Below are 22,231 nucleotides of genomic sequence, written 5' to 3' on the forward strand. Positions count from 1 at the left end.
GGTGCACAGACAGACTGCTTGCGCCTGTTCTCACTATCTCTTTGCTTGCGGATTTTCTTATTTTTCCTTCTACCCTGAAGATGGAGGTTATACGTTCCTCCGAAACATCGGTTAACACCACATCTACATGGTGCCACATCCCAGATGACTGCTTTCTTCAGTGTACTTGTGTTCCTTATTGTGTCAAGTTTCATATGGTCAGAAAACTACACATATGTGCTTTTAATTTATTACATTAAAATACTGAATGTATAAATGGCAACTAACAGTGATTTGGACAGAAGATGAGTAAAACAGTCTATACAAAGGAATAAGAGTGCTCCCTCTGTAAGTAGCAACTCAGTTCTCTTTATCATTCTTTCTTAGGTTCAATCTGTGACTACAAATTCAAAATTTAATCTTGTGCACAACAGTACTCGTATGTCTGCACACTGACACAAGAAACAATTAAAACACTAACAATACTCTAAAACTGGCATCAAAAGATTGTCTTTATTACAAATAATGAAAAGCTAATCCCCTGAATGTGTAAAAAATGACTCATAGTCAAGATGGTGCCCATCTTGACTATCAAAACAGACTTGTGACAGCACTTTTCAAATAAGCTGGCCTTTGTATTTCAAGTTGTCACCAACAGATATCATGAAAATGTTATTGTCTGAACTTCCAAGGAACTATCTTATTGAACACAAACTGATGAATAATTTTTGTTTTACAATGAGACTAAAAATATAACATCCATCTGAATCCACCCCCCCAGGATAAATTGGTATTACTGCAGACACTTAAATGGTCCACATCAACCAAAGTATGTCGAGCTGTTCACTCACTACAAGACACGAGCTTTGCTATGGAACAGCCTGTGTATAGGCCTGAAGATTATATTGAATTATATGTTGTCGTGGAAGTAGGTAAAACCAATTACTAGATGGCATTAGCTTGAAGTGTACTGTGTATAAAATTGTATGACAACTGTGGTGTTCTCAGCTGTTATAAAAAGCAATGAAATCCACTGAGCATTAAACTTGAATACAAACTGATAACAGCCATGCTGCACTGACACAGCATACAAGTAGTGCATGAGTTAACAAATACGCAAAGTTGCTTTAAGACAGGAAATATGAAAAACAAAATGGGACCATCTCCATTACACATCATCCATAACATTGGCATATATTATTTTTTCCAAGTTTCTGGCTACCCATAATTAAATAATAGTGTTAAAACTGAGATAATGTGCGCAATGTGAAGTCCAGTTCTGAGGAAATAAAAAAAAAAGTAAAAAAAAAAATGTGTTTCTGTATGTTCACCCCGATCAAAATATCAGAAACTGGGTTATAACCACACAAATTACTTCCACCAATTCTTCATGCTCCCTTCAATAATACAAGGGATCTGACATAACAACACCTGACCTGCACAGCATACGTTAACAGGTGTCTACCTTCAACAGAAATTTTGGACTTTTGCCAATAATTCTGTTGTGCATTATTATCCACCATCACATTATGTACATATGCCAGTTTCCTTCTATGCCTGTCTGACTTCCTTAGCATATTTAATATAAAAGTCTCTTTATAATGTAATTATTACCACTTTATTGTCCCAATCTGTGAACCACTGAAAGGTGATGGAAAGTAATGCAGTAAACCATAAAAGGTTTGTATAAAGTCTCTCATCATATTATTCTAACAGTCATGGCAGGAAGAAATTTTAAGTAGCTCTATTAATGTCACAAGAGCTGCACAGATATCAGCACTGCTGTAACAGCTTCAAGCAGAGGGTCAATGGACCTACTGGCCTGTTATAGTGATTATGGTTTATATTAAAATTGTTTTCAAACAAATACAAAATTGGACTTCTTCTTTTTAAGGCCACGACTATCATACTGCCAGATCATGTAAAGAAACACCATTCCTACACCACACACAAAAAATATCCCTTAGAAACTCCGAAGATAATATCTTTTACATAACCTTTCTACACAGCAGTCACATCTTATTCTGAACACCTCACTCTTAATTATATCTTTCCTTTAAAACTCAAGAAATTGTGAATACTGTATACAGAGGGGATATATACTCTGGGTAACAGGATACTGCATGACTGACCAACTTGACAGTTGAAAGAACATAATAACAAGTGCAAATTTTAAAATCACCACTAAGTTGAGAAGCAATCCCTGCAAAGAAAGTGGCATATATATATTGACTAAAACTGCTATAGGATAACAATTACGATAAAATAAAGCAACAAACAGTTATGCAGAAAATAGGAATGTACATCCAACAGATACTGTCTAATTACACGAGGAACCCACAAAGATCAGAATAAAATTAGATGGATATTTCCCATGTTAATTTACTGGCAGTGGAGCCTGGGCACTGCTGAATTACATTATTCCTGTACTTTGTAGTATAAGAACAATCTGTTATACCAGAATGAACCACAACCGAAAATTATTATTCCTGAACATCAGAAAACAACTAGAGTAGCAACTTATAACCAAAACCATAAAACCAAAATCATACTGTAACTATTACTATCTTTTACAAACATATTAGACCTTTCACCTTGAATATAAAACTCAATGTTTGATCTTCAACGTATATTATGACATCTACAAACACAGCCAAACCTAATACAAATATTATAAATATTCAATCTCATAGAAACAGAGATATCAATTGGGCTTGTTCATACAGCGAGTAATTCTTTTGACTAAAAAAGTGTTATATATTATTGTCAGCAACAAAACACTGCCAGAGGTATATTCTGTCAGTATAGGGAGAACTCAAGGGAGCATCTGTGAAGACAGTTAACATGATAGCAAGATATCTTGCCAACACATTACCTCCATTCCTGCAGAGAGGCAAGGAAACAGAGGGACAGTGGAATCTGTTATGTGGCACAATTCAGAAGAATTTCATCATATTGCTGCCAACAGATGGATCCAGAAAGTTTAGTCATTTAAAATAATGGCAGGATTTGATTGTATTTTCTCATGAATGGTATAGAACACTAAACATTTCTCAACTGCAACAAATTTCTTAATGAGTTTTCAATGTAATGAATATTTAACAAATTAATGTGTACTTTCATTTAGGCATTCAAGAACAGCTAAAGTGTCCCAGAAATAATTTTGGCTTCAATTATATTAAAAGGTTCCAATACAAAAATATACACATTGTTGTAGTGTGCATACAGATGCTATTAGCTACTTTTACCTTGTAATTTCAGCAGTCTGTAGAAAAATAATTATTATGTCAATAAGTAATTAATCTCTACTGTCCTAACCTTGTGCAGTTGAGACTCTCACTTGTTCTATGGCTGCTAATGATAGGCCAGCCATTCTCGCCACAAAATGTAGTGTTTCGGTAGTCAGCAATTTCAGATATCAGCAGAGAACATTACAGTCAATCAGTGAAAGGAAAATGTAATTTCATAAAACATGGTTCAATTCAGTGAAAGATAAATTAAAATTACTGTATATGTATGTCATCCTATAGCAATTATGTCATACCTTACATTTGATGGACTACATCAAAATATTTTCCCTAAAACCTGGAATGTACAATCTTGATGTCTCAAGATAATACTGAAAATATTTAACATACAATAATTTACAAAGACAGGGCTCAAAAATTTGTGTTTAGTACAAACATTTCTGTAATTTAGAATGTATCCATAAGATTATCTCAACAAATCAGGAGATATCAACACAATGAACCCAGATGTTTTTTTACACATAGCAAGAGTTCAAAACGAAAAAAAGCAGTGAATATCTAATCTTCCTAGGACGCTAAGAAGGATAATGAAAGATATACTACATGCTGTTTATGGTGTAACGCTTCTTGCAACATATACAATATAAATGGAATGCTCAGTCAGTTACATCAGCAACTAACATTAACACACAATTTCTTTTGTTCCCACCTGCCATTTACCATTTTGAGAACTGTATATAGCATAAGGAAATAAAATGGTACTTGTGATATACATACAGTGAAGTAAAATTATATTATAAATTGAGGTAGAATTTCTTCTTGTGACTACTTATGGCTTATTTTATAAATGTTTCTTTCACAGCTACAACTACTGGAGTGGGTCGTGTGAAATGCAAATACCTGTCAGCAAAAAGCAAAGGACCAGATCGCACAAATACAATGCATCTGCACTCCAGACCCAGATATTATGGAACATGAATATCATATAAGTCCTATACAATGTGGAAGACCCCTACATGGTGACTACAAAGATTATTCTTCACCTCAAAACAAAAGTAATTATCATACAGGACAAAATCACTAGACTTTAACTTCAAGAAGAGACCCCAAAAAGCAAAAATATTTCTCTTGAGGCATCAAGATAAACCCATATCAGCTCCTGAGCAATAATTAATTCAATTACAGCTTTTATTATGAAAATTCTGTTGCCATTTGCATGCCACAAAAGGTTCAGTGTAATGGAAGGTTTGTGATAGCTACTGTGTCTGTATGTGCTTCTTCTAACTAAAGTGGCATACCACAAATTTCAGCAGCACATTCGCCACTCTGTTTGGGATATACTACATCTCTGTCAGAAAAAGAGTATGTGATTGTTTCCTGAAGTCAACAACAATCTGGTAAGGAAAAATGTTACAAAATTCCTACAATCATCATTGGGATTAAAGTATCAGGTACAAAGGAATTCTCCATCTTCATTCATTTCAAGCTTGCAGCAAATCAAACACAAAATGAACCTTGGCAATACAGAACATTCTCTAGCAACAGTCTATTAAAATTTGCACAGTGAGTAAAAATACATTACAATAAAAGACAACTTATTTGATGGAAATCTTAACAGAAATTCCCTGTTGTGGCATAGTGATACAAGGATGGAAATTAATGTAGACTGTAATCATAAGTAATAATCTTTTCAGTACTTGGTACCTCATAATATAAGTACTGAAATATTTTGTTTGGTATTTGTTTTCTTTGTTTTTTTGCAAATATGTGGAAGGATCCTAACATACATAACTGCTTTCTCATCATACAGTGGTACGCCAAATACAGTACATACGTTTTATTATTTGTGTTTCACAAAATAAAGTATACATCTTATGCGGTGGCAGTGAAAGGCCAAATCTTTGATGATTCCTTTCCCAGCTACTGGTTAAGTCTCTTGCTTAGCAAGAAACAGAACCCATTTAGTAAGTTAAAAACGCTTCCTCTTCTCATCTTCTCTTGATAGTTCAGTGGCATACGCTCATATCACGAGGAAAAAGCTCAGACCTCCCAAGTACCTTTCACTCGCGATACTTCTTTGTCACCTGGCAACAAACCACTAGCTTGGTTTGTGTGTATATACAGTAAGAATGTGTGTGTTAGACTATTACCCTTTTACCACAATGGGGCAATGCATTATTCTCCAACTCAACCCAACTTATCCCAGACTGAATAAAACATCGTTGCTTTTTTTTATTCTACATACTCCTTGCCAGAAGGACTGCACCCCATACTTCAATACTATTACCCCATTTTAACTAAACAGCCAGAAATGCTGTTAAGTAGCGGACACAGTAGTGAATGTATTAAACCCTTAACTACTAGTAGAGGCCATTGGTGACACTGGACTCAGTGGGCTCCGACTAGAGTCTCTGAGGCAACCACTAATTGTGATAACAACCTTGCGTGACCCAGCATGGTCCCGATGTTCACAGAGCCAGATGCCCTGCCAGGTGCCAAGATTTAGTTTTCCATCTGTGACAGGAATTGTGAGAGAAGAGCCGAGGAAACAGGCCTTCACATGAGCCGGCTGAAACAAAGAATGACATAATAACAGCGCTATAATTTACACTGTCCACAACCATAGCATAGTGTAGTCAACGACATGGAAACTAATTCCAAATCTGAAATCTTTGTTATACAAATATTCAGATATTACCAAATGCTTTACCAATACTTGTGCCACTTTCACCAATGGTATTTCAACAATCTGAATTATGAGATGCTAACCCCTTAAAGCATAGTGGTAACACATAATACTGCATATTACTGATTTTACTTCCCTTTAGGAACATGTGAATATGTGAATTCCCTCTGCATTTCCCTTGCTACTTTCACTGCTGTATTGGAAGACAAAATCTTCTCTCTGAAAATCCTTGAATTGTGATATTTGTGATACTAAAAATCAATTTTCTGTTTTTACTGCCACATGCTTTTCTTAAAATCCATGAACACAATTACCACATTTCTAACATTTCTCCATTATTTATCTCACTGTATAGGTCAAATCTAATTAGAATATGCATATTGTTGCCCAATAAGTGTTGCTTTCATAATCTTTTGTATTTTATCAGTTAAAGTTCTTTAATACATTTTGTAACAGTGATAGAGAAGTGTTATTCCTCTGCAATTATGGCAGTTTTTGTCTCCTTTCTTATATATTGGTACTATCATTTTCTTCTTTGAGTTATGTGGTCTCTCATGTGCTTTCCAAACCTTTCTCATAATTTTATACAGTCACTGCATTTCTATTGGTCTGACTGCTTTTATCATTTCTGCTATCACTTCAGCATCTCCCATGGGAATTTCAAGGAAATAGTTTTAAAGTTAGGTTTCTCTTATTCCCAGAATTTCAACTGATGAGTCTTTATATCTAACCTATAAAATAACTTTACTTACCATGTCATCAGGTCCTTCACAGGAGTGTCTATAAGGCAGTCCCTGAAATTGAAGAATATACATTTATTTGCTGGTTCATACATTTGTTTCAAGATGCAAGTGAACAAACTTAGATAACTATAAAGAAGCTTCTGAAACATCTCCTGATTTACTTAATGACACTTTTTTTACTGTACATGTCCGTTTGAAATCCTTACGTAGTAGAATGTGGTCAAATTACGTGCAAATGGACCCTGTACCTTCTAACATGGTAAAATGTAGCAAAACTTCGTTTAAAATTTAAATATCCAGAAGGAAAAGTTCTGAGAGCATCACACAGCAGTAATGTAAATGAAATGGTCAAAAGAATAAGCATAAAATGGGGGATAACTATGAATGATTACAATGAGATGGAAGTGGAACAAACTAAATCCAGTGCCTCCCCTCCTACATATGAAGTGATAACAAATAAACTGTGATGTTCATGAAAAATGCTGGAAAACATCATGTTACCACAAAACATCAAAATGAATGTCTAATCTTCAGGTTCAATCTTCCTGAATGAAACCAGTGGTCTTCATTCCCCAGCTGCACGTTAGTATTTTAATTAATACCAAACATTCCAAAAGTAATAAACATCACCTTAGCCTATTCATGCACAAAAAGAAAATCACCCTTTTAGGAGAAATCCTACCCAAAGAGAAGTTAAGAGATAACTTCAGCCTTGTTAGGGTCATGTTAATTGTGCAATGGTAATGAATTATAGGATAGCTTTCTGTGGCTCCATTACAACTAGGAATATACAAAGCAATGTTTTCATTAATAAGAAATGTGACTTCATGTATGGAGTTGCACAAATACAGGAATCTAAACTTTGTGTAACTGGCTTTCAGTCTCATGGACCATTAATTTAAAACTGACCAAGACAGAAGATGAAGCTCACTACCAAGCAAATGAAATTAAAATGTAAGTCATTACAAACAAACTTATTATCAAACCTTCAATTATCTCCCAGACTACACTTGCTCATTTTTAAAAGTTATGGAACGGCATCAAAACATGTTTCTGTAATTAACATATTTCTTAAATGATTTTTAGCAATAATGGTTGTACCAGTCTAAAGGGAACAGATCTTCTTATTCCTCGACATGTTATGTACAAGGTGGTTCAAATATGACTGGGACTGATTTTTTTAAAAACCTTACTTGCACATGTCAGTCTTCAATGTGCTCCCCTCCAGAGTCAACACATTTTTTCTGACGTTCCAGAAGCATTGTCTTGAAGGAAGGCTACCCGCTTTCCACTTGTCTTCCGCTTGGATCGGATCTTTTCTTTCACATCTGTTGCCAGGAGATCTAAGTAATAAGCTGCATTGACTGTTCTGGCATCTGTCAGAAAGTACACATGGATAAACCCCTGCCAGTCCCAGAAGAAAGTTGCCATCACTTTTCCTGCCGAACGGCTCCTCTGCGCTCTCTTGGATTTGGGATAATTGGTATGCTGCCACTTGCATGATGACTGCTGGGACTCGGGAATGAAGTAGTGCACCCACGTTTCATCGGTGGTCACTACAGACTTAAAGAATGTGTCACCTTCGTCTTCAAACTGCTGTAGGAGATGACTGGCAGCTTGCATGTGCACCATTTTGTTCACGTCTGTCAAAGTGCATGGTACCTACCGTGCATTCACCTTGCAATAGTGCAGGTGGTATTTCATGATGTCTTCTACACTACCAACACTGATGGACAGCATTGTTCCAAGTTCCTTGATAGTGATGTGCCTATTCTCACGAATAAGCGCGTCTGCACGATCAATGTTTGGCTTGGTGACGGATGTTTGCAGCCGATGATCATGCGGTTCATTCTCCACGCACTCTCTGCCCTCTCTGAAGCACTTACACCACTCAAACACACGGGTCCGTGAGAGACACTCTTCCCCATACTGTTGTTGGAGTCTCTGGTGAATTTCAGTTTTCTCCGAGGAATATGATCACAATGCGTTGTTCCTGCACTCCGTGGTACCTTCTGTTCACTCATCACTCTAGCAATTCCCAGACAGGACTGAACAGGAGGGAGGTTGAAGGTTGTGGCTTCACTCTCTCCAAGTCACACAACTGTTGCGCAGTGCAGCTTGTTTACACACAAATCAGTACCAGTCATATTTGAACCACTTCGTAAATTCATTATTTCTTGATACTCTCAGATCAGTTAATTTATGTTGCACTCTATAAACTACATTTCATTACATTAAGTGTGAGAGGAGGAATTTTATTCCACTGTATGGTACTGCCTAGGACACAGAAAAATTTACTGCAACTTTTCTGAACATAAAAACATAAACAATTTGACTTTGTGGAAGTCAACAAATGTTCAACTTTGTGTGCTGGCTGCAGCTACAATACTTTAAAAACATAATCAAATTCATCCAAATGCTTGTTTATAATTTATCACAACTGCATTGTTACATAAAATCTTAAAGTTTTGAATTATTTTGCATACTGAAGTTTTGTTGTAATATTATTATTAATGGATACACTAGTCAAATATGGAATTCTCTTTTAAAATTAGTTAGGGTAAATACAGTTCTTCACATTTGGTTACACAGTTAAATTATTAGTCAGAATCTTCCTGACAGCCTATGAACAATTCACATTAAAGGACACAGGAGTGCAAGATTTAAGTCATAATTTTTTGTAATGACCTGTAACCAGTATTGCTGCCGCACTCCTATTCCCCGTTGTCAAATAACACATTGCCACATTTAGTGCAAATGCCTGTCTGTGACTGCATGAAATTCCATATTTATTAGCTTCTGAAAAACTTTCTCAACACAAAAATGGTCCATCCTTAATGTGTGTTGTATGACTCATACTTCCTCTATAAATAAAAAATAACCATACATGTCCTATCTGCAATAAAGCTGAAGCTAAATTATGTATCACTGAACAAAATACAGTCAAACTGTCATGTATACTTACCTCAGGCACTATTTTATTTAACATCATTTCCATGTCATCCCTAAAAAAACGAGAGAATCATTAATCAGACTTAACGTATGCACTAAGGCTACATGATACATACATTCATTTCACTAAAATAATACTTTAATTTCGACAAGTCAAGAAATGTACACTGTACACTTTCAATGAAATATGTAGTATTTAACAGGGCATATATTATTTACCTGTAATTGCTCATCCAGACTGTTCTACACAACAATTCAATTAAAATAAAGTACTCATATGAGCAGCACAAACTGTTTTTGAAAATTTACCAACTTCACAAGATCAGTTTCTGTTGGCAGATTTAGAGAGTATATATATATATATTACACACACGAGTAAATAAAGATAAGTACATTTTTTAAACAGTCACTCTCTGTCAAATAAAATACCTAGCATGAACAAATAAGTCATCACTTATATGAAGAAAAAAAAACACTTAATGTAACTAAATTATGTTGAACAGTAAGAATTCGAAGTGAATGGAACTTCAGAATAAATTCCAGATCTAAAATTTTGCATAAGTTTCATTAAACAAGTGTCTGTGAATAAAATCTGAACCCTGAGTTGCTTATAAGTACGACGACGGAAATGAAAAGATTGTATTTACTGAGGATTCTAAAGTGATACACAACTATATGTGTGATTCAGGATAGCGGTATTTAACTTCTAATTTCCTTCTCCACAGGATAATTAGGCTATTAATATATAAACATTTAACATGCTTTATTTCGAATTAAATATTAACAAAGTACTATACTCAGACTATTCTTACATATCAAACATTAAAAACCACTATTCCTGTCAGATAACTGCAACACAATCATCAATAACACATAAATTATTTTAATATATACCAGACCCTTACATGCACTCATCTGACCATGCAGTTATCACTATACTGGTCAATGAAAGTGACTTATCTGAGAACAAAAGTTATTCTGATTATTTTCTCACAACTATGTATAATCATCTGTTCAAAACTACTACCACCTAAATCTAAGAACGTGTACCAGTTGCTATTAGATACAACACACTGCATCTGTTCAGGCCTCATCAGCCCTATCCTACTGTTAAAAGCTTGATTCTAATTTGAAGTCAGGGTTCTCAAATTTTGGGCAACAAATTCTTATACATATTATTTTAAATAAAATTAAAAGAAACATTGTAATTAACATGTTTTAAATTATTTTAAGCTAAAACTACTGCATCATAAAATGAATGATGATACTACTACTACTAGACCATTTAATTACTTCTCCATCTGAACCCTCAGACACAATACAGACTATGCTGCTGAATCTAGAAGGTAATTATCTCTCAGAAGTGGGCTAGAGATGACAAATACTGTTATGCAAAAGGTACACAAAACATGACACTTCTATGTTTCGTGCAAGTTGACTGTTGTAACATCACATATGCATACGTCTTTAACGATACAGACCTTCCCATAACTAAAGCAGATAAATGATTCAATATCTAAGCTTTCCATAAACAACTGAAAAGGTAATCTGAACACTGGGAATGGGTTCTACAGCTGCTGTATATCTGGAGAAAACAGATGAGTGAAATTTCTGAAGTTAATGAATCATGTTTGTTGTATGGAATTGTCAAATTCAAAGATTATAATGAAGAAGTATCAGCATAAAATACAAATAATCAAGAATTTTATGGAGCTTCAGTACTTAGTAGCTTTAAGAAACTTAGATTCTAAAGGGTTCTGACAACGGTGCATAACACTCAGAATTACCTGGTTTTCAAACTTGGTCCATGTCCGGTATTCTAAAAAATAGAAAACACAACATTTCGAAAACTGAATCTGTTGGCTCTTTCTAAGGGACCCAACAGAGCATGTGTTTCCCCCCCTCATCTGAGGATGGAAACAGATCCACTTTCTGAACGTTGTGTTCTCTAGTTTTTAAAATACTGGATGATGGACACACACACACACACACACTCTGTTGGGTCCTTTAGAAAGAGCTAACTTCTTTGTCAGGGACCCAACAGAGTATTTGCTTTCCTCCCTCAACTGAGGACAGATCCATTTTCCAAAATGTTATCTCTAGTTTTTAAAATACTGGACAATGAACAAAGTCTGAAGAAACAGTAATTCTATAACAAATATGCTGAAAAAGAAAAGAACATTGTATGTTGCCCAATATATGAGAACCCGTCACTTAAAACACACCATGCTATGCAAGAGAAAATACACTATTTGTATACATAATACTTTTGGAGAATCAAATACTGCAAACTATATGGTTAGCACCCTGCTTAAATGGATACAGTTAATAAAATTGTCTACCTACAGCAACAAAAGTACACATCTAGTGCTAAAAATCAGTACAGTCACAGACAAATCTAAGATTTTATTTTTTATAACAAATGATTTGTAGAGCCTACTTATGTGGCAAAAGCTATATAAAAAGAAATGGAACTGAGTTAGAACAATTTTGTCTGCAACTTCAGTCTACAAAAAATGATCAAGTACTGTATCATACATAAATTAAAGTCCCTAATTTATTGACTATATGAATAAATACATAAATAAGACCATGCCTGGGAAATAATTCACACTCAAAATACGGTACAAATATTACCATTATATTTTTTCCTTTATTCCCAGGTAAAATCTTTATGGTAGTTCAATTACAGGTGGTCAGTAGGTTATGTGCTGAAAATGCAGTAATTAGCATTTAAAACACAACCTTAAAAAGACTTTCAAGCCTGCAGGTTATGAAATATCACACTAACTCAAATAACATTTAAGTATTCCAACTGTCTTATTTATGCAGGGTCATTTAATATATCACATTAAAATTTACAAGAAAATATTCTCTTCAAATGTGATTTTATTATATCCATTAGCATATCTGAAAAATGGAGTAATTCACATTAATATCATTTATGAGGTTAGGAAACATTAATGAGTGTACCATCATTAATGAATTGTAGCTAATCTGCCTACACTTATCTGTTACTGAAGTTCGATACTTACCTTACATCTGGATCCCAACTTTCATTGAGAGCTAAACTAGCCGAAGTGTGGAGTACTGAAAATAAATTGTAACATTTGATCAAACTGGAAATCAAAGCTGTTAAGTTATGTCTTCAGCTTTGAAAGCAAGATCACTTCAGGAAGTTTCCTCCATAAACAAAGATACAACTCAATCATGATTCATTATTTTTTTTACATGAATTCAGCACACAATACAAGAAATAACGTGAAGAAATCATTAGCCACTGCCACTTCTAACACATACTGTGATTTTGTGTAATGTATTCACTGTAAAGAAAAAAGTCCATATGTAATTTCTTCATTACGAGGAATTTAAACTCTTATGCTTAACTCAATTTGGATATGATTATAATTTTTTCTCCCGTTCTCAACAGACATTTAATATAATCAGGCACAGTTTTTGTACACATCAAATATACTGCTACTGTTTATAATTATTCTGATTTGAATCTTCGGGTTATAACATTGTGTTGTCTGTTAAGTGATTAATGACATTTCAGAGATATCTGTTGAATTGAATTGAATTTATTTACATTCTATAAATCCTAAGCAGGTTAGTACCTTTGGATACAGAACAAGTCAAAATGTTACATACATAAGTACAGGCAATTTTAGCTTAAAAATTAATATAACTTAATTTTACATCATTCTCTATTTACATTGAAGTATTCATCTAAAGAGTAGAAGGAATGAGCATGTAGATAATTCTTTAACTCTGATTTAAACTTTTTAGTATCATTGCCCAAGTTTTTAATACTTTGTGGCAGATTGTTGAACACTTTTATGCCAGTAAAGTAGACTCCTTTTTGATATACTGATAAAGTTGATGAGGGTAGGTGGAAGTTGTATTTTTGTCTAGTATTCATGTTATAGACATCAGAATTTAATTTGAATTTATCTTTGTTGTAAACAACAAATAGGAGAAGCGATAATATGTATTGCGATTGAAGCGGTAGAATTTTTAATTTCTTAAATAATTCTCTACATGAATCTCTACTTCTACATCCTGTAATGATTCTTATTATATTCTTTTGTATTTTAAAAATTATTACACTATGTGAATACCTTCAGGGTATCTATGCTATGATACTCAATTTACTCTGAAAAATGGAGGAAGCAGGTTCCTTTGTAATGCTGATAACTACCTACCAAATTATATGATATCATAACATAGAAGGCCATGATTTAAATCTTCACCACCACAAAAATCTTGAATATGTTCATGATGATTTACATCAGAGATTATATGATAAATTATGTAAAATACAGTCCAACATTCAGCACAGACCTTCACTAAAACAACACAGGAATGCCCTAATTCACCGTGAAGCACATTATCACCATTAATACTTTGATTTATTTCATCTTCTGGCTTTCTCCTGGCTAACCCTGCACAATTTTTTTTCCAACTGGATGTACTAAAAATTGTAACTCCAGCTCTGTCCCATCTTTTTGAGTTGCTTCTAATACACACATAATTCAGCATCACATAACAGATAATAACTGGTATAGGCATGTGAACAAACACTTAATCTCTGCTATAATACGGCGTGCGGAACCACGGAATCAAACGTACTGGATAAAAAAAATCTATGTAACTGAAGTCACTTTGGATTATAGTGGGTATGGAGTGTATACATGTAAAAACAGGCGGACAGCTTTGGACCAGCTCACTTTCATCATCATGCCAAACGTTTACTTGAGGTAGGTTTGTAAAATGGAAATGTCTTTGTCCATGATACTATTCCATAATATGATGAAATGCACAGGGTTTTCCAACCCCCCCCCCCCCACAAATGCTAATAAACTCAGATATATCTATCTCAACTTCTTTACACTTCTTCACATTTAGATACATATAACATGGAAGTAAGAAACATACTGGGGTGTATGCTGGTATCTTTATGCGATTCTGAATAAGCTATGGTACGACTGCATGATGAATGATGAGGCATATAATGGATATAATTCTGTTTATTTCAAGGATCTATTCCACGATTTTCACCAAAGGATCTCAGATCATGACAGTTGGTTCCCAGCTGATATTATCACTACATACAGTGAAATCTCACTAATTCAGACTTTGTTAATTTGGAATTGGTGACAATTTGTGCAACTGTTTTTTTGGTGCATTATGACCTTGATGATTACATTGCTGCAATCAGTGATCACAACCGCTTTGCATCTGAGGTCAAGAAACACCAGATGTATGAATTTAAACATGAATCTGAAAGCGTGAAAGCCTTGATACTACCGGACAATTCTCCTGTTCACCCTTCAACTCTTTTGCTGAGAAGCAAGGGATGGGAAAATTCAATGCCTGTTTCTCCCTCCACACATTTCCTCCCTCATACAACCCATGGACCAAGACATGTTAAGTCCATTTTATAACGTGCCTGAACATATTTTCAGTACTTCGGTTTCCCCTGCCAATCTTCATTCCACCAACTGCTCCACAATCACCCTCACCTATCATCTGGGGCTGGTACAATAGGCCAGAAGTGGCCGCAGTACAAGGGACTTAAGCCAATGCCACTAGCAATAAAAAAAAAACTTCTAAAGAACTTTACAATATTGTGGCCAAAAATATGAACCACTGCAGCAAGCACCAACTTGAAGTCATCAACTGCCAAAACTGTTGCAGAATCAAAATTTTACCTGCATTTACTATGACCACCACAGACCTAACATAAAGTATGTGAAATACTGAAGTATATTTAAATATGAACAAAAACACCGGTTTTAATTTTACTGGCAGAACTACAGATGTCTGGTAAGGAACAGGGTAACTATGACATAACACTGTACGTGTAACAGGTTACCATGTTGTGAACTTACATCTGAAGTTAAAAGATAAGGGAATATGAGTTTAAATTCATGCCACTGTCACACAGAATTTAATTTGCACTAAGCTGTCATCTAAGACAAGCTATTCAAATATAATTTACGCTTAAATCTTAAAAATGCAATTAATTTTATAAACGTGTCTGGCAGTAAATGGAAGAGAGATTATGCCAACACAAGCAACAGCTTACTACATACCACAGTACTGGTATATAGTCAACATAATCACTGACATGGGTAAAAAGATGGTTAATTAACCCATCTCTCTTTCATACCATCACAAACAACTCATATAATAATGAATACCATCTTCCAGAATGTAAAATCATGCAGTCTAGTAGAATATAACCAATATTTAAGAAGAGCATCCCTGAAGACAATATTCTTCACAGTCACCACCATGTGAAACTCCAATATTACAACCCACAAAATGCTGAAAAATAAATTTCATCTCATGTTCACACTTTCATCTCCTCTGCCTTCAAAGAATTTTTGAAAATCTGCTTCTCTCACATGTATGTGTCCTGTTAAATGAAATTTATTGGTGGGTTGCTTCCAATCCACATCAACTGTAAAATATAAAACTTGAGGCTATTCTTTCAATAGCATGTGTAATCCAAAGCACTATAAAATAGATTTAAAAATAAACTTTATATCAAAATCCATAAAAATATGCCATTTACAGATCAGTTACTTTATAACTCACATTTACAGATCAGTTACTTCATAACTAACTCACTAGGGCCATGCCATTGCTCAAGTGATTAGTCACTGGCTTCCCACTGTGGCGGCCCGGGTTTGATCCCGGGTCTGGTCAAGTAGGGTTTGTGGTGGACAAAGTGGCGCTGGGGTGGGTTTTCTCTGAGTACTTTGGTTTCCCTTGCCAATCTCCATTCCACCAAGTTCTCCATCATCATAATCACCCTGGGCAGGTACAATAGACCAATCAGTGTCCCCCGCGCCGCGTGGACCCAGTTCGACTCCACCCCCCACTAAGTGGAAAAAAACTCACTAAATGGTGCAGTGTTTTCCTCTAGAAACTAACCATCACTCAATGAAATTCATCACCTTTCAAAGAATATGAAGAATCATTACTGTGTTCACAACAGCCTGCCTCTAGTCCTTAACCTAAGCTAAACAAATCCAAGTCTACCCTCTCCCATCACATTCCTCTATATTCCATTTTAATATTGCCCTCCCATTTATGCCTTTGTATTTGGTGCCACTGCCTCCTTTCAGTAAATTAACACTGGATTAATTATAAATATTATAAAATGTATTTACACATAATTGAAGCTAGAAAGTTATTCTGATTTGTTCTCCTATAACCAGCATGTTCAAACAAATTTGTTAAACAGCATCGATATTAGTAGTTACTATAGGATTCTGACGATGGTGTATAACACACTGATATATTGGGTTTTCGGACTTTATCCATCGTCCTGGTTTTTAAGATAACTAATAAAAACACGACGTTTCGGAAACTGGATCTGTTTCCGTCCTCAGGTGAAGGAAAACACCTATTCTGTTGGGTNACAACAATTTTAATAAGTCAATTCTTCTGAATCTTTAAAATAAAAAAGGCTTTGCAGCTCTCCCCCCCCCAAAGTCTAAATTCATTGTAAACAATAAAAATAATTTCCAGTAATTATATAGGAAGTACGCCATACCATTTTATATTTGTAAATGACTGAGTTACATCTCTGGTTAGGAGTTGAAAATGTTAGGTTATATTGGTTACTGACATCAAAACATCGGCATTCCACAGTACTGCCAAAGAAGTAGAAGTTACAGAGATTACACAGAACTGGAACTGGATTTACAGCTACTTTACAACTTAAGTCTAGTACTACAAAGACATGTAACTTCAACTAGCTATTGAAATACAATGCGATATTAGACACGGCTAAAATATGAGGTTATTACATTAAAAAATAAATAAAGTCAAACAGTCAGGAAGGTAAAAACCATCTTCAGTTAAAACTTTGAAATTGCTAACCTATGCATTTTTTTACTCAAAATACAACGTGCTTCCAATAGTACAAACACTCAATACTTACGCAGTACATGACACAATCCAACTGAAAATTGACATATTTCTGGAATTTGCCTCAGAATTTCTTCGGTTACTAAATGAACACCCCTATGCTGCGGCCTAAGGTTGATTTTTCGTTGAAACCAGGCTGAACCAATCTGTATGCCCCTATTCGATGAAGCCATGTTCAACACGGTATAGACAGGGGCTTAACTGTTGAAAGTACTTGTCAAAACTGAAACATGAACACTTATATTGTTATACTTCCAATAGCCCTACGTTTCTCATATTCGTGATACATATTCTAATACTGACGAACAAGTAAAACATACGCACTAAAAATACGTAACGTAATTAAAGTGTTTCACCACAAACTTTTCGCAGAACAGTAAACATCGAAATAGCACCAACTTGTATATAGCTAATCCGTGATAACAACTGATAGCGACGCACTGCACCCTCTGGATTTTAAAAGCACGGATTACTAAATTATATACAAGCTACTGGTATGAAAGTATAGTATCATACAGATCCTACAGATAATACATGCTGCTAGTCATCAATAATGTAAAATAGACAACGATATTCGAAGAGTTGTATCTTATGCGATATAATGCCATGTAGTCCGCTGAAATTCGTCTGACGTTTCGGAAGGACATGTCTTCTCCATCTATAAGATCGAACGATAAGCCAAGCAAGCAATCAGTTCGAAGCAAGTGGCAAGCAAAGTATCTTTCAGCAGATTACACTGCGTTATATCTTTTTGAGTTATATGAATTTTTTTTGGCACCTGCCTGTCTTCCATTCCTTGCGCGTGATATTTCCATTGTGATCTTGATTTTATAATTTTAGCATTTAGATTAAAGATGTTCAGCTCTTCCGTAATTGTAGTATTTCTTATTTGGCACTTCCTTCTATACCCTGCTACACCCATCAAGGACTTCATTTCTGCAGTTTCAATTTTTTCTTCCCGTTTTCTTTAATTCCACATTTCGGATCCACCATAGCTTTATAAAACTTTATCTGTTATGTTTTTTCTTGAGTTATTATGCGATGTTCTTTCCTACTGTGCTACACATTGGACTAAATCTGTTCATTTTTGTTCCCAAATATTTGTTGTTTGATGCTGTAATGGTGTACCCTAAGTAACTGGAACTAGTTCCTTGTTCAGTTATGTCAGAATTTATGATTCACGTTCGCCTTTCCTAGCACATTTATTGCCTTTGGCTTATTTACGGAAATCTTCAAATTATGTTTAATCGCTATATTGCTCAGAGGTCGCGGGTTCCAGTCCCGATGAGGTAATTGGATTTTTTTGAGTTGACCTAATCCTTCCAGCCGCACTAGGCCTTGGGGTTTACTCAGCCTCTAACAGAAATGAGTACCAAGAATTAATTAAATAATTTTCCTGGGGAGTATGGCGCAGCCGGCGCGTAAGGCTGACAACCTTACCGCCATCTTTCAGCCGATTGTCTAGATAGTGTGGGACCCTCAACGTCTCACAACCCTATGGGCCTTCACGGCCTATTACAGCGATAGCTTTACTTTTTTTTTTGTTTTTGTTTTTACATGTTGCTCTTTGCAGTTCATAGGATCTATTTGCAACGATCACCTGGTTATCCGAGAGTATGATTATATTTAGAATTAAATCCTTTGCTAAAATATTTTGCAGCCAATCTTCTACAGCTTCTGTCAGTGTAAGGCTGGGCGCATACCAAGGAAACTGACAACTGCAATGCAACAGCGATTTCCTAGAAAATTCGTCGATTTCTAGCAGGCAACTGGTTTCTAGATTAGCAGGCGCACACTGAGGAAACTTACGATCAATTAGTTTCTCACAATATCTCAAGCGAGTGTACTTGCCCGCCAATTTCGTGCACTTCTCTTCTGCAATGTCACATAATAATAATGTTCAATATGGTCGTAGAACTGTTCAAATCACTTTACAGAATGAGCATTGAAAGTTTTCCTTTATTGGTGGATCTTGTAGGACCTCAAATTCGAACATAGGATACACATTTTCGTACAGCTGTGTCAGCAGAACCGTAGGCAAAATTATAGTTTTGTGTACTTTAGTTTTCATGTTTTTGGGCAGTAAATGAGATGACAATGTGAAGGAGGATGAGGTTTGCAGGGCATGTAGCACGAATGGGGGAGACGAGGAATGTGTATAGGATGTTGGTGGGAAAGCCAGAAGGAAAGAGACCACTTGGAAGACCAAGGCGTAGGTGGGTGGACAATATTAAAATGGATCTTAGAGAGATAGGATGGGATGATATTGATTGGATTGATCTGGCTCAGGATTTGGACCAGTGGAGAGCTCTTGTGAACACGGTAATGAACCTTCGGGGCCCATAAAATGCTGGGAAGTTCTTGAGTAGCTGCAGAATTGGTGGCTCCTCCAGAAGGGCTCAGCTCCATAAGTAAGTAAGTAAGTAAGTAAGACGAGAGGACAATAGGTTCTGGATCTACATCGAACCACCGCACAGTGTAGAACACACAGAACGTATACATGCCCAGACAAGGAACACATACGCCATATTGTACAATCATATAAAGATACATATCGTGCGAACAGCATACCAATATCCACACACAACCCGTACATCATAGAAACTTTTTGTTTGGCTTCACAACCGGACTTACTACGTAGAAAGCTTCTACAATAAGACCTACAAACAACATACACGCCCAATTTTCTACACTGTAGCAGTGAAACTTAAGATATTTATGTTGGCATACAATTCTTAACCTGTCATCAAAAAACCTTTCACATTTTTTAACATTTTTAATATACATTTTAATACTGAATTTGTTTTGTGATATAATATATTTGTGAATTATATGCAGATGCTGGTGTATATTAAACAGTTCTTGAACCACATAATTGTTCTCTTGGGTCTCTTCAGTTTGTGGTCACCTCAAAGTAGACTCGTCTAATAAAATCAATGATACTAAAACTGCAATTAAATTACCTAATGTCGTCTTTCAACTGGTGTGTGATAAATGTAAGAAAAGGCTATATCAACTAAGAAACTAAGTATGAGCACTAGTATGAATACCCAAACATACCTGAATAACAAACAATGAGTAAGTACACGTACTAGCAAAGAAAGGCTATATCATTTCACTCAATATGCAAAATCAATCCTGAACTGATGTACAATATTACACTATGTAATAACTGAAGAGTGGCGAAAAGCATAGGTAAGTAGTACAACCACTGGGCCAGTGGTGCGTCATGAACTATGTTAGTCCCATATATTTGAAAAACCATGGTATAGAGAAAATGTATCTGCAAGGCAGATCATGTGAAAAATATTTAAATCATGAACATTAAAAGGAAACCACAACGCCCTAGCTACATTTGCAACATAAAACGAAATATTAAAATACGAGAACAGTGCAGACTACATAACGGAGTACCTACCCAATTCAACAGAACTGCAGTGCCTCGTTTGCAAGGAGAAACTGTCAAACAGTAAGAAATCAAATGCGGGATGATATATTGTATAAAAGAACAACATGTGTATTTTATGAAAACTTCCAGCGGGAGATGCAAGAAAAAGCAGCATAGGAGTTACAATTATTGTGTTTCTGGACATTATCCATCCTATTAAAACAAGACACAACACATAACATTTCAGAGACTGGATTCTGTCTCCATCTTCAGGTTGAATCAAATCCATAGAGCTAGTCCCCAGTACAGGAGCTGCAGTGCAAAGAGCTCATTAAAATACCATTATTGCTAGTTTTGTCTGAGTTCAAGATTTTGCAACATGAGGGAAACCATTCACAAATTTAATAAAGAATTCCCTCCACTGGGGTGAACTTAGAGGTTGGCTACAACTTCTTTTTAATTTTCTCCATGGCCGTGTTCATATTGACAACATTTCAACTGCACACTGTCTTGAAAATGGAGTGCCACAGGGGTCAATTTAAAATGCGGCCTTATTGCGGTCATCATCAATGGGATAGAGTGGTTGGTCAATGTGTATCATTGTCAGTGGATTTGTAGTCATTGACCAAAGATTCTGGAGCACTTTGAATTTGAAATTAGACATTTTTCACACTGGGCTCTGAAGACTGGATTCTCTTTATCTTCTGGGAAGATATAATGTGTACAACCCTACAGTTGTGGGGTTCATATCCTCCCCAAACCTTTTCCTAAGTAATGGCACTTTATTAATTGCTCTGTCCATGAAGTTTCTTGGTTTTTTACTTGACAGCAAACTGTCGTGGAATCTCACTTGAGATGGAGTCAAGTAAAACGAAAATTGTCACTGCAGAAAAATAACGCATATCATCTGTAATAATTCATTCCTGGCAATAATAATTATGCTAATAATAATAATAATAATAATAATAATAATAATAATAATAATAATAATAATTCAATTTAATTCTACTCTGTTTTATTAACATGCAAACTTAACAGCCCAGGGTCAATTAAAAATTTAGCATGAGCGCATGAAAGAACTTACAAACAAAATACAAATAATAATAATATAACATAATATATAACAATAATACTACTAATAAAGACAATAATACTAATAATAATTGCATGTGAAATCAAAGTTGTCATTAAGAGGTCAGAATATTAAGATAAGTACCCAGGCAATGGTTAAGTCTTTAAGTGGCGAGAAAGCATAATAGTCATACATACACAGAAGAATAATCATATC

The 22,231-nt window shown here is 35.3% G+C and overlaps 1 protein-coding gene across 4 annotated transcripts; it reads right to left on the reverse strand.

Annotated features, from left to right (window-relative positions):
- Window positions 1-379: 379 nt before the first annotated feature.
- On the reverse strand, window positions 380-17,956 carry LOC111864272 (UPF0047 protein YjbQ). 4 transcript variants are annotated; one of them, XM_023851402.2, is made up of 6 exons: window positions 17,876-17,956; window positions 17,569-17,778; window positions 12,644-12,698; window positions 9,622-9,661; window positions 6,666-6,707; window positions 380-5,796 (listed from the first exon to the last, which is right to left on the reverse strand). In XM_023851402.2, exons 2-6 carry the CDS (start codon window positions 17,726-17,728, stop codon window positions 5,581-5,583), a joined length of 513 nt encoding a protein of 170 aa, XP_023707170.1. In that variant the 5' UTR covers window positions 17,729-17,778; window positions 17,876-17,956; the 3' UTR covers window positions 380-5,580. The 4 variants fall into 4 exon arrangements, with proteins under 4 accessions (XP_023707170.1, XP_023707169.1, XP_033607251.1 ...); XM_023851401.2 differs by having other exon boundaries at window positions 17,880-17,943; XM_033751360.1 differs by having other exon boundaries at window positions 17,919-17,937.
- Window positions 17,957-22,231: the final 4,275 nt, after the last annotated feature.

Source organism: Cryptotermes secundus, unplaced genomic scaffold (assembly GCF_002891405.2).
Source record: "Cryptotermes secundus unplaced genomic scaffold, Csec_1.0 scaffold33, whole genome shotgun sequence".
Taxonomy (NCBI): Eukaryota; Metazoa; Arthropoda; class Insecta; order Blattodea; family Kalotermitidae; genus Cryptotermes; species Cryptotermes secundus.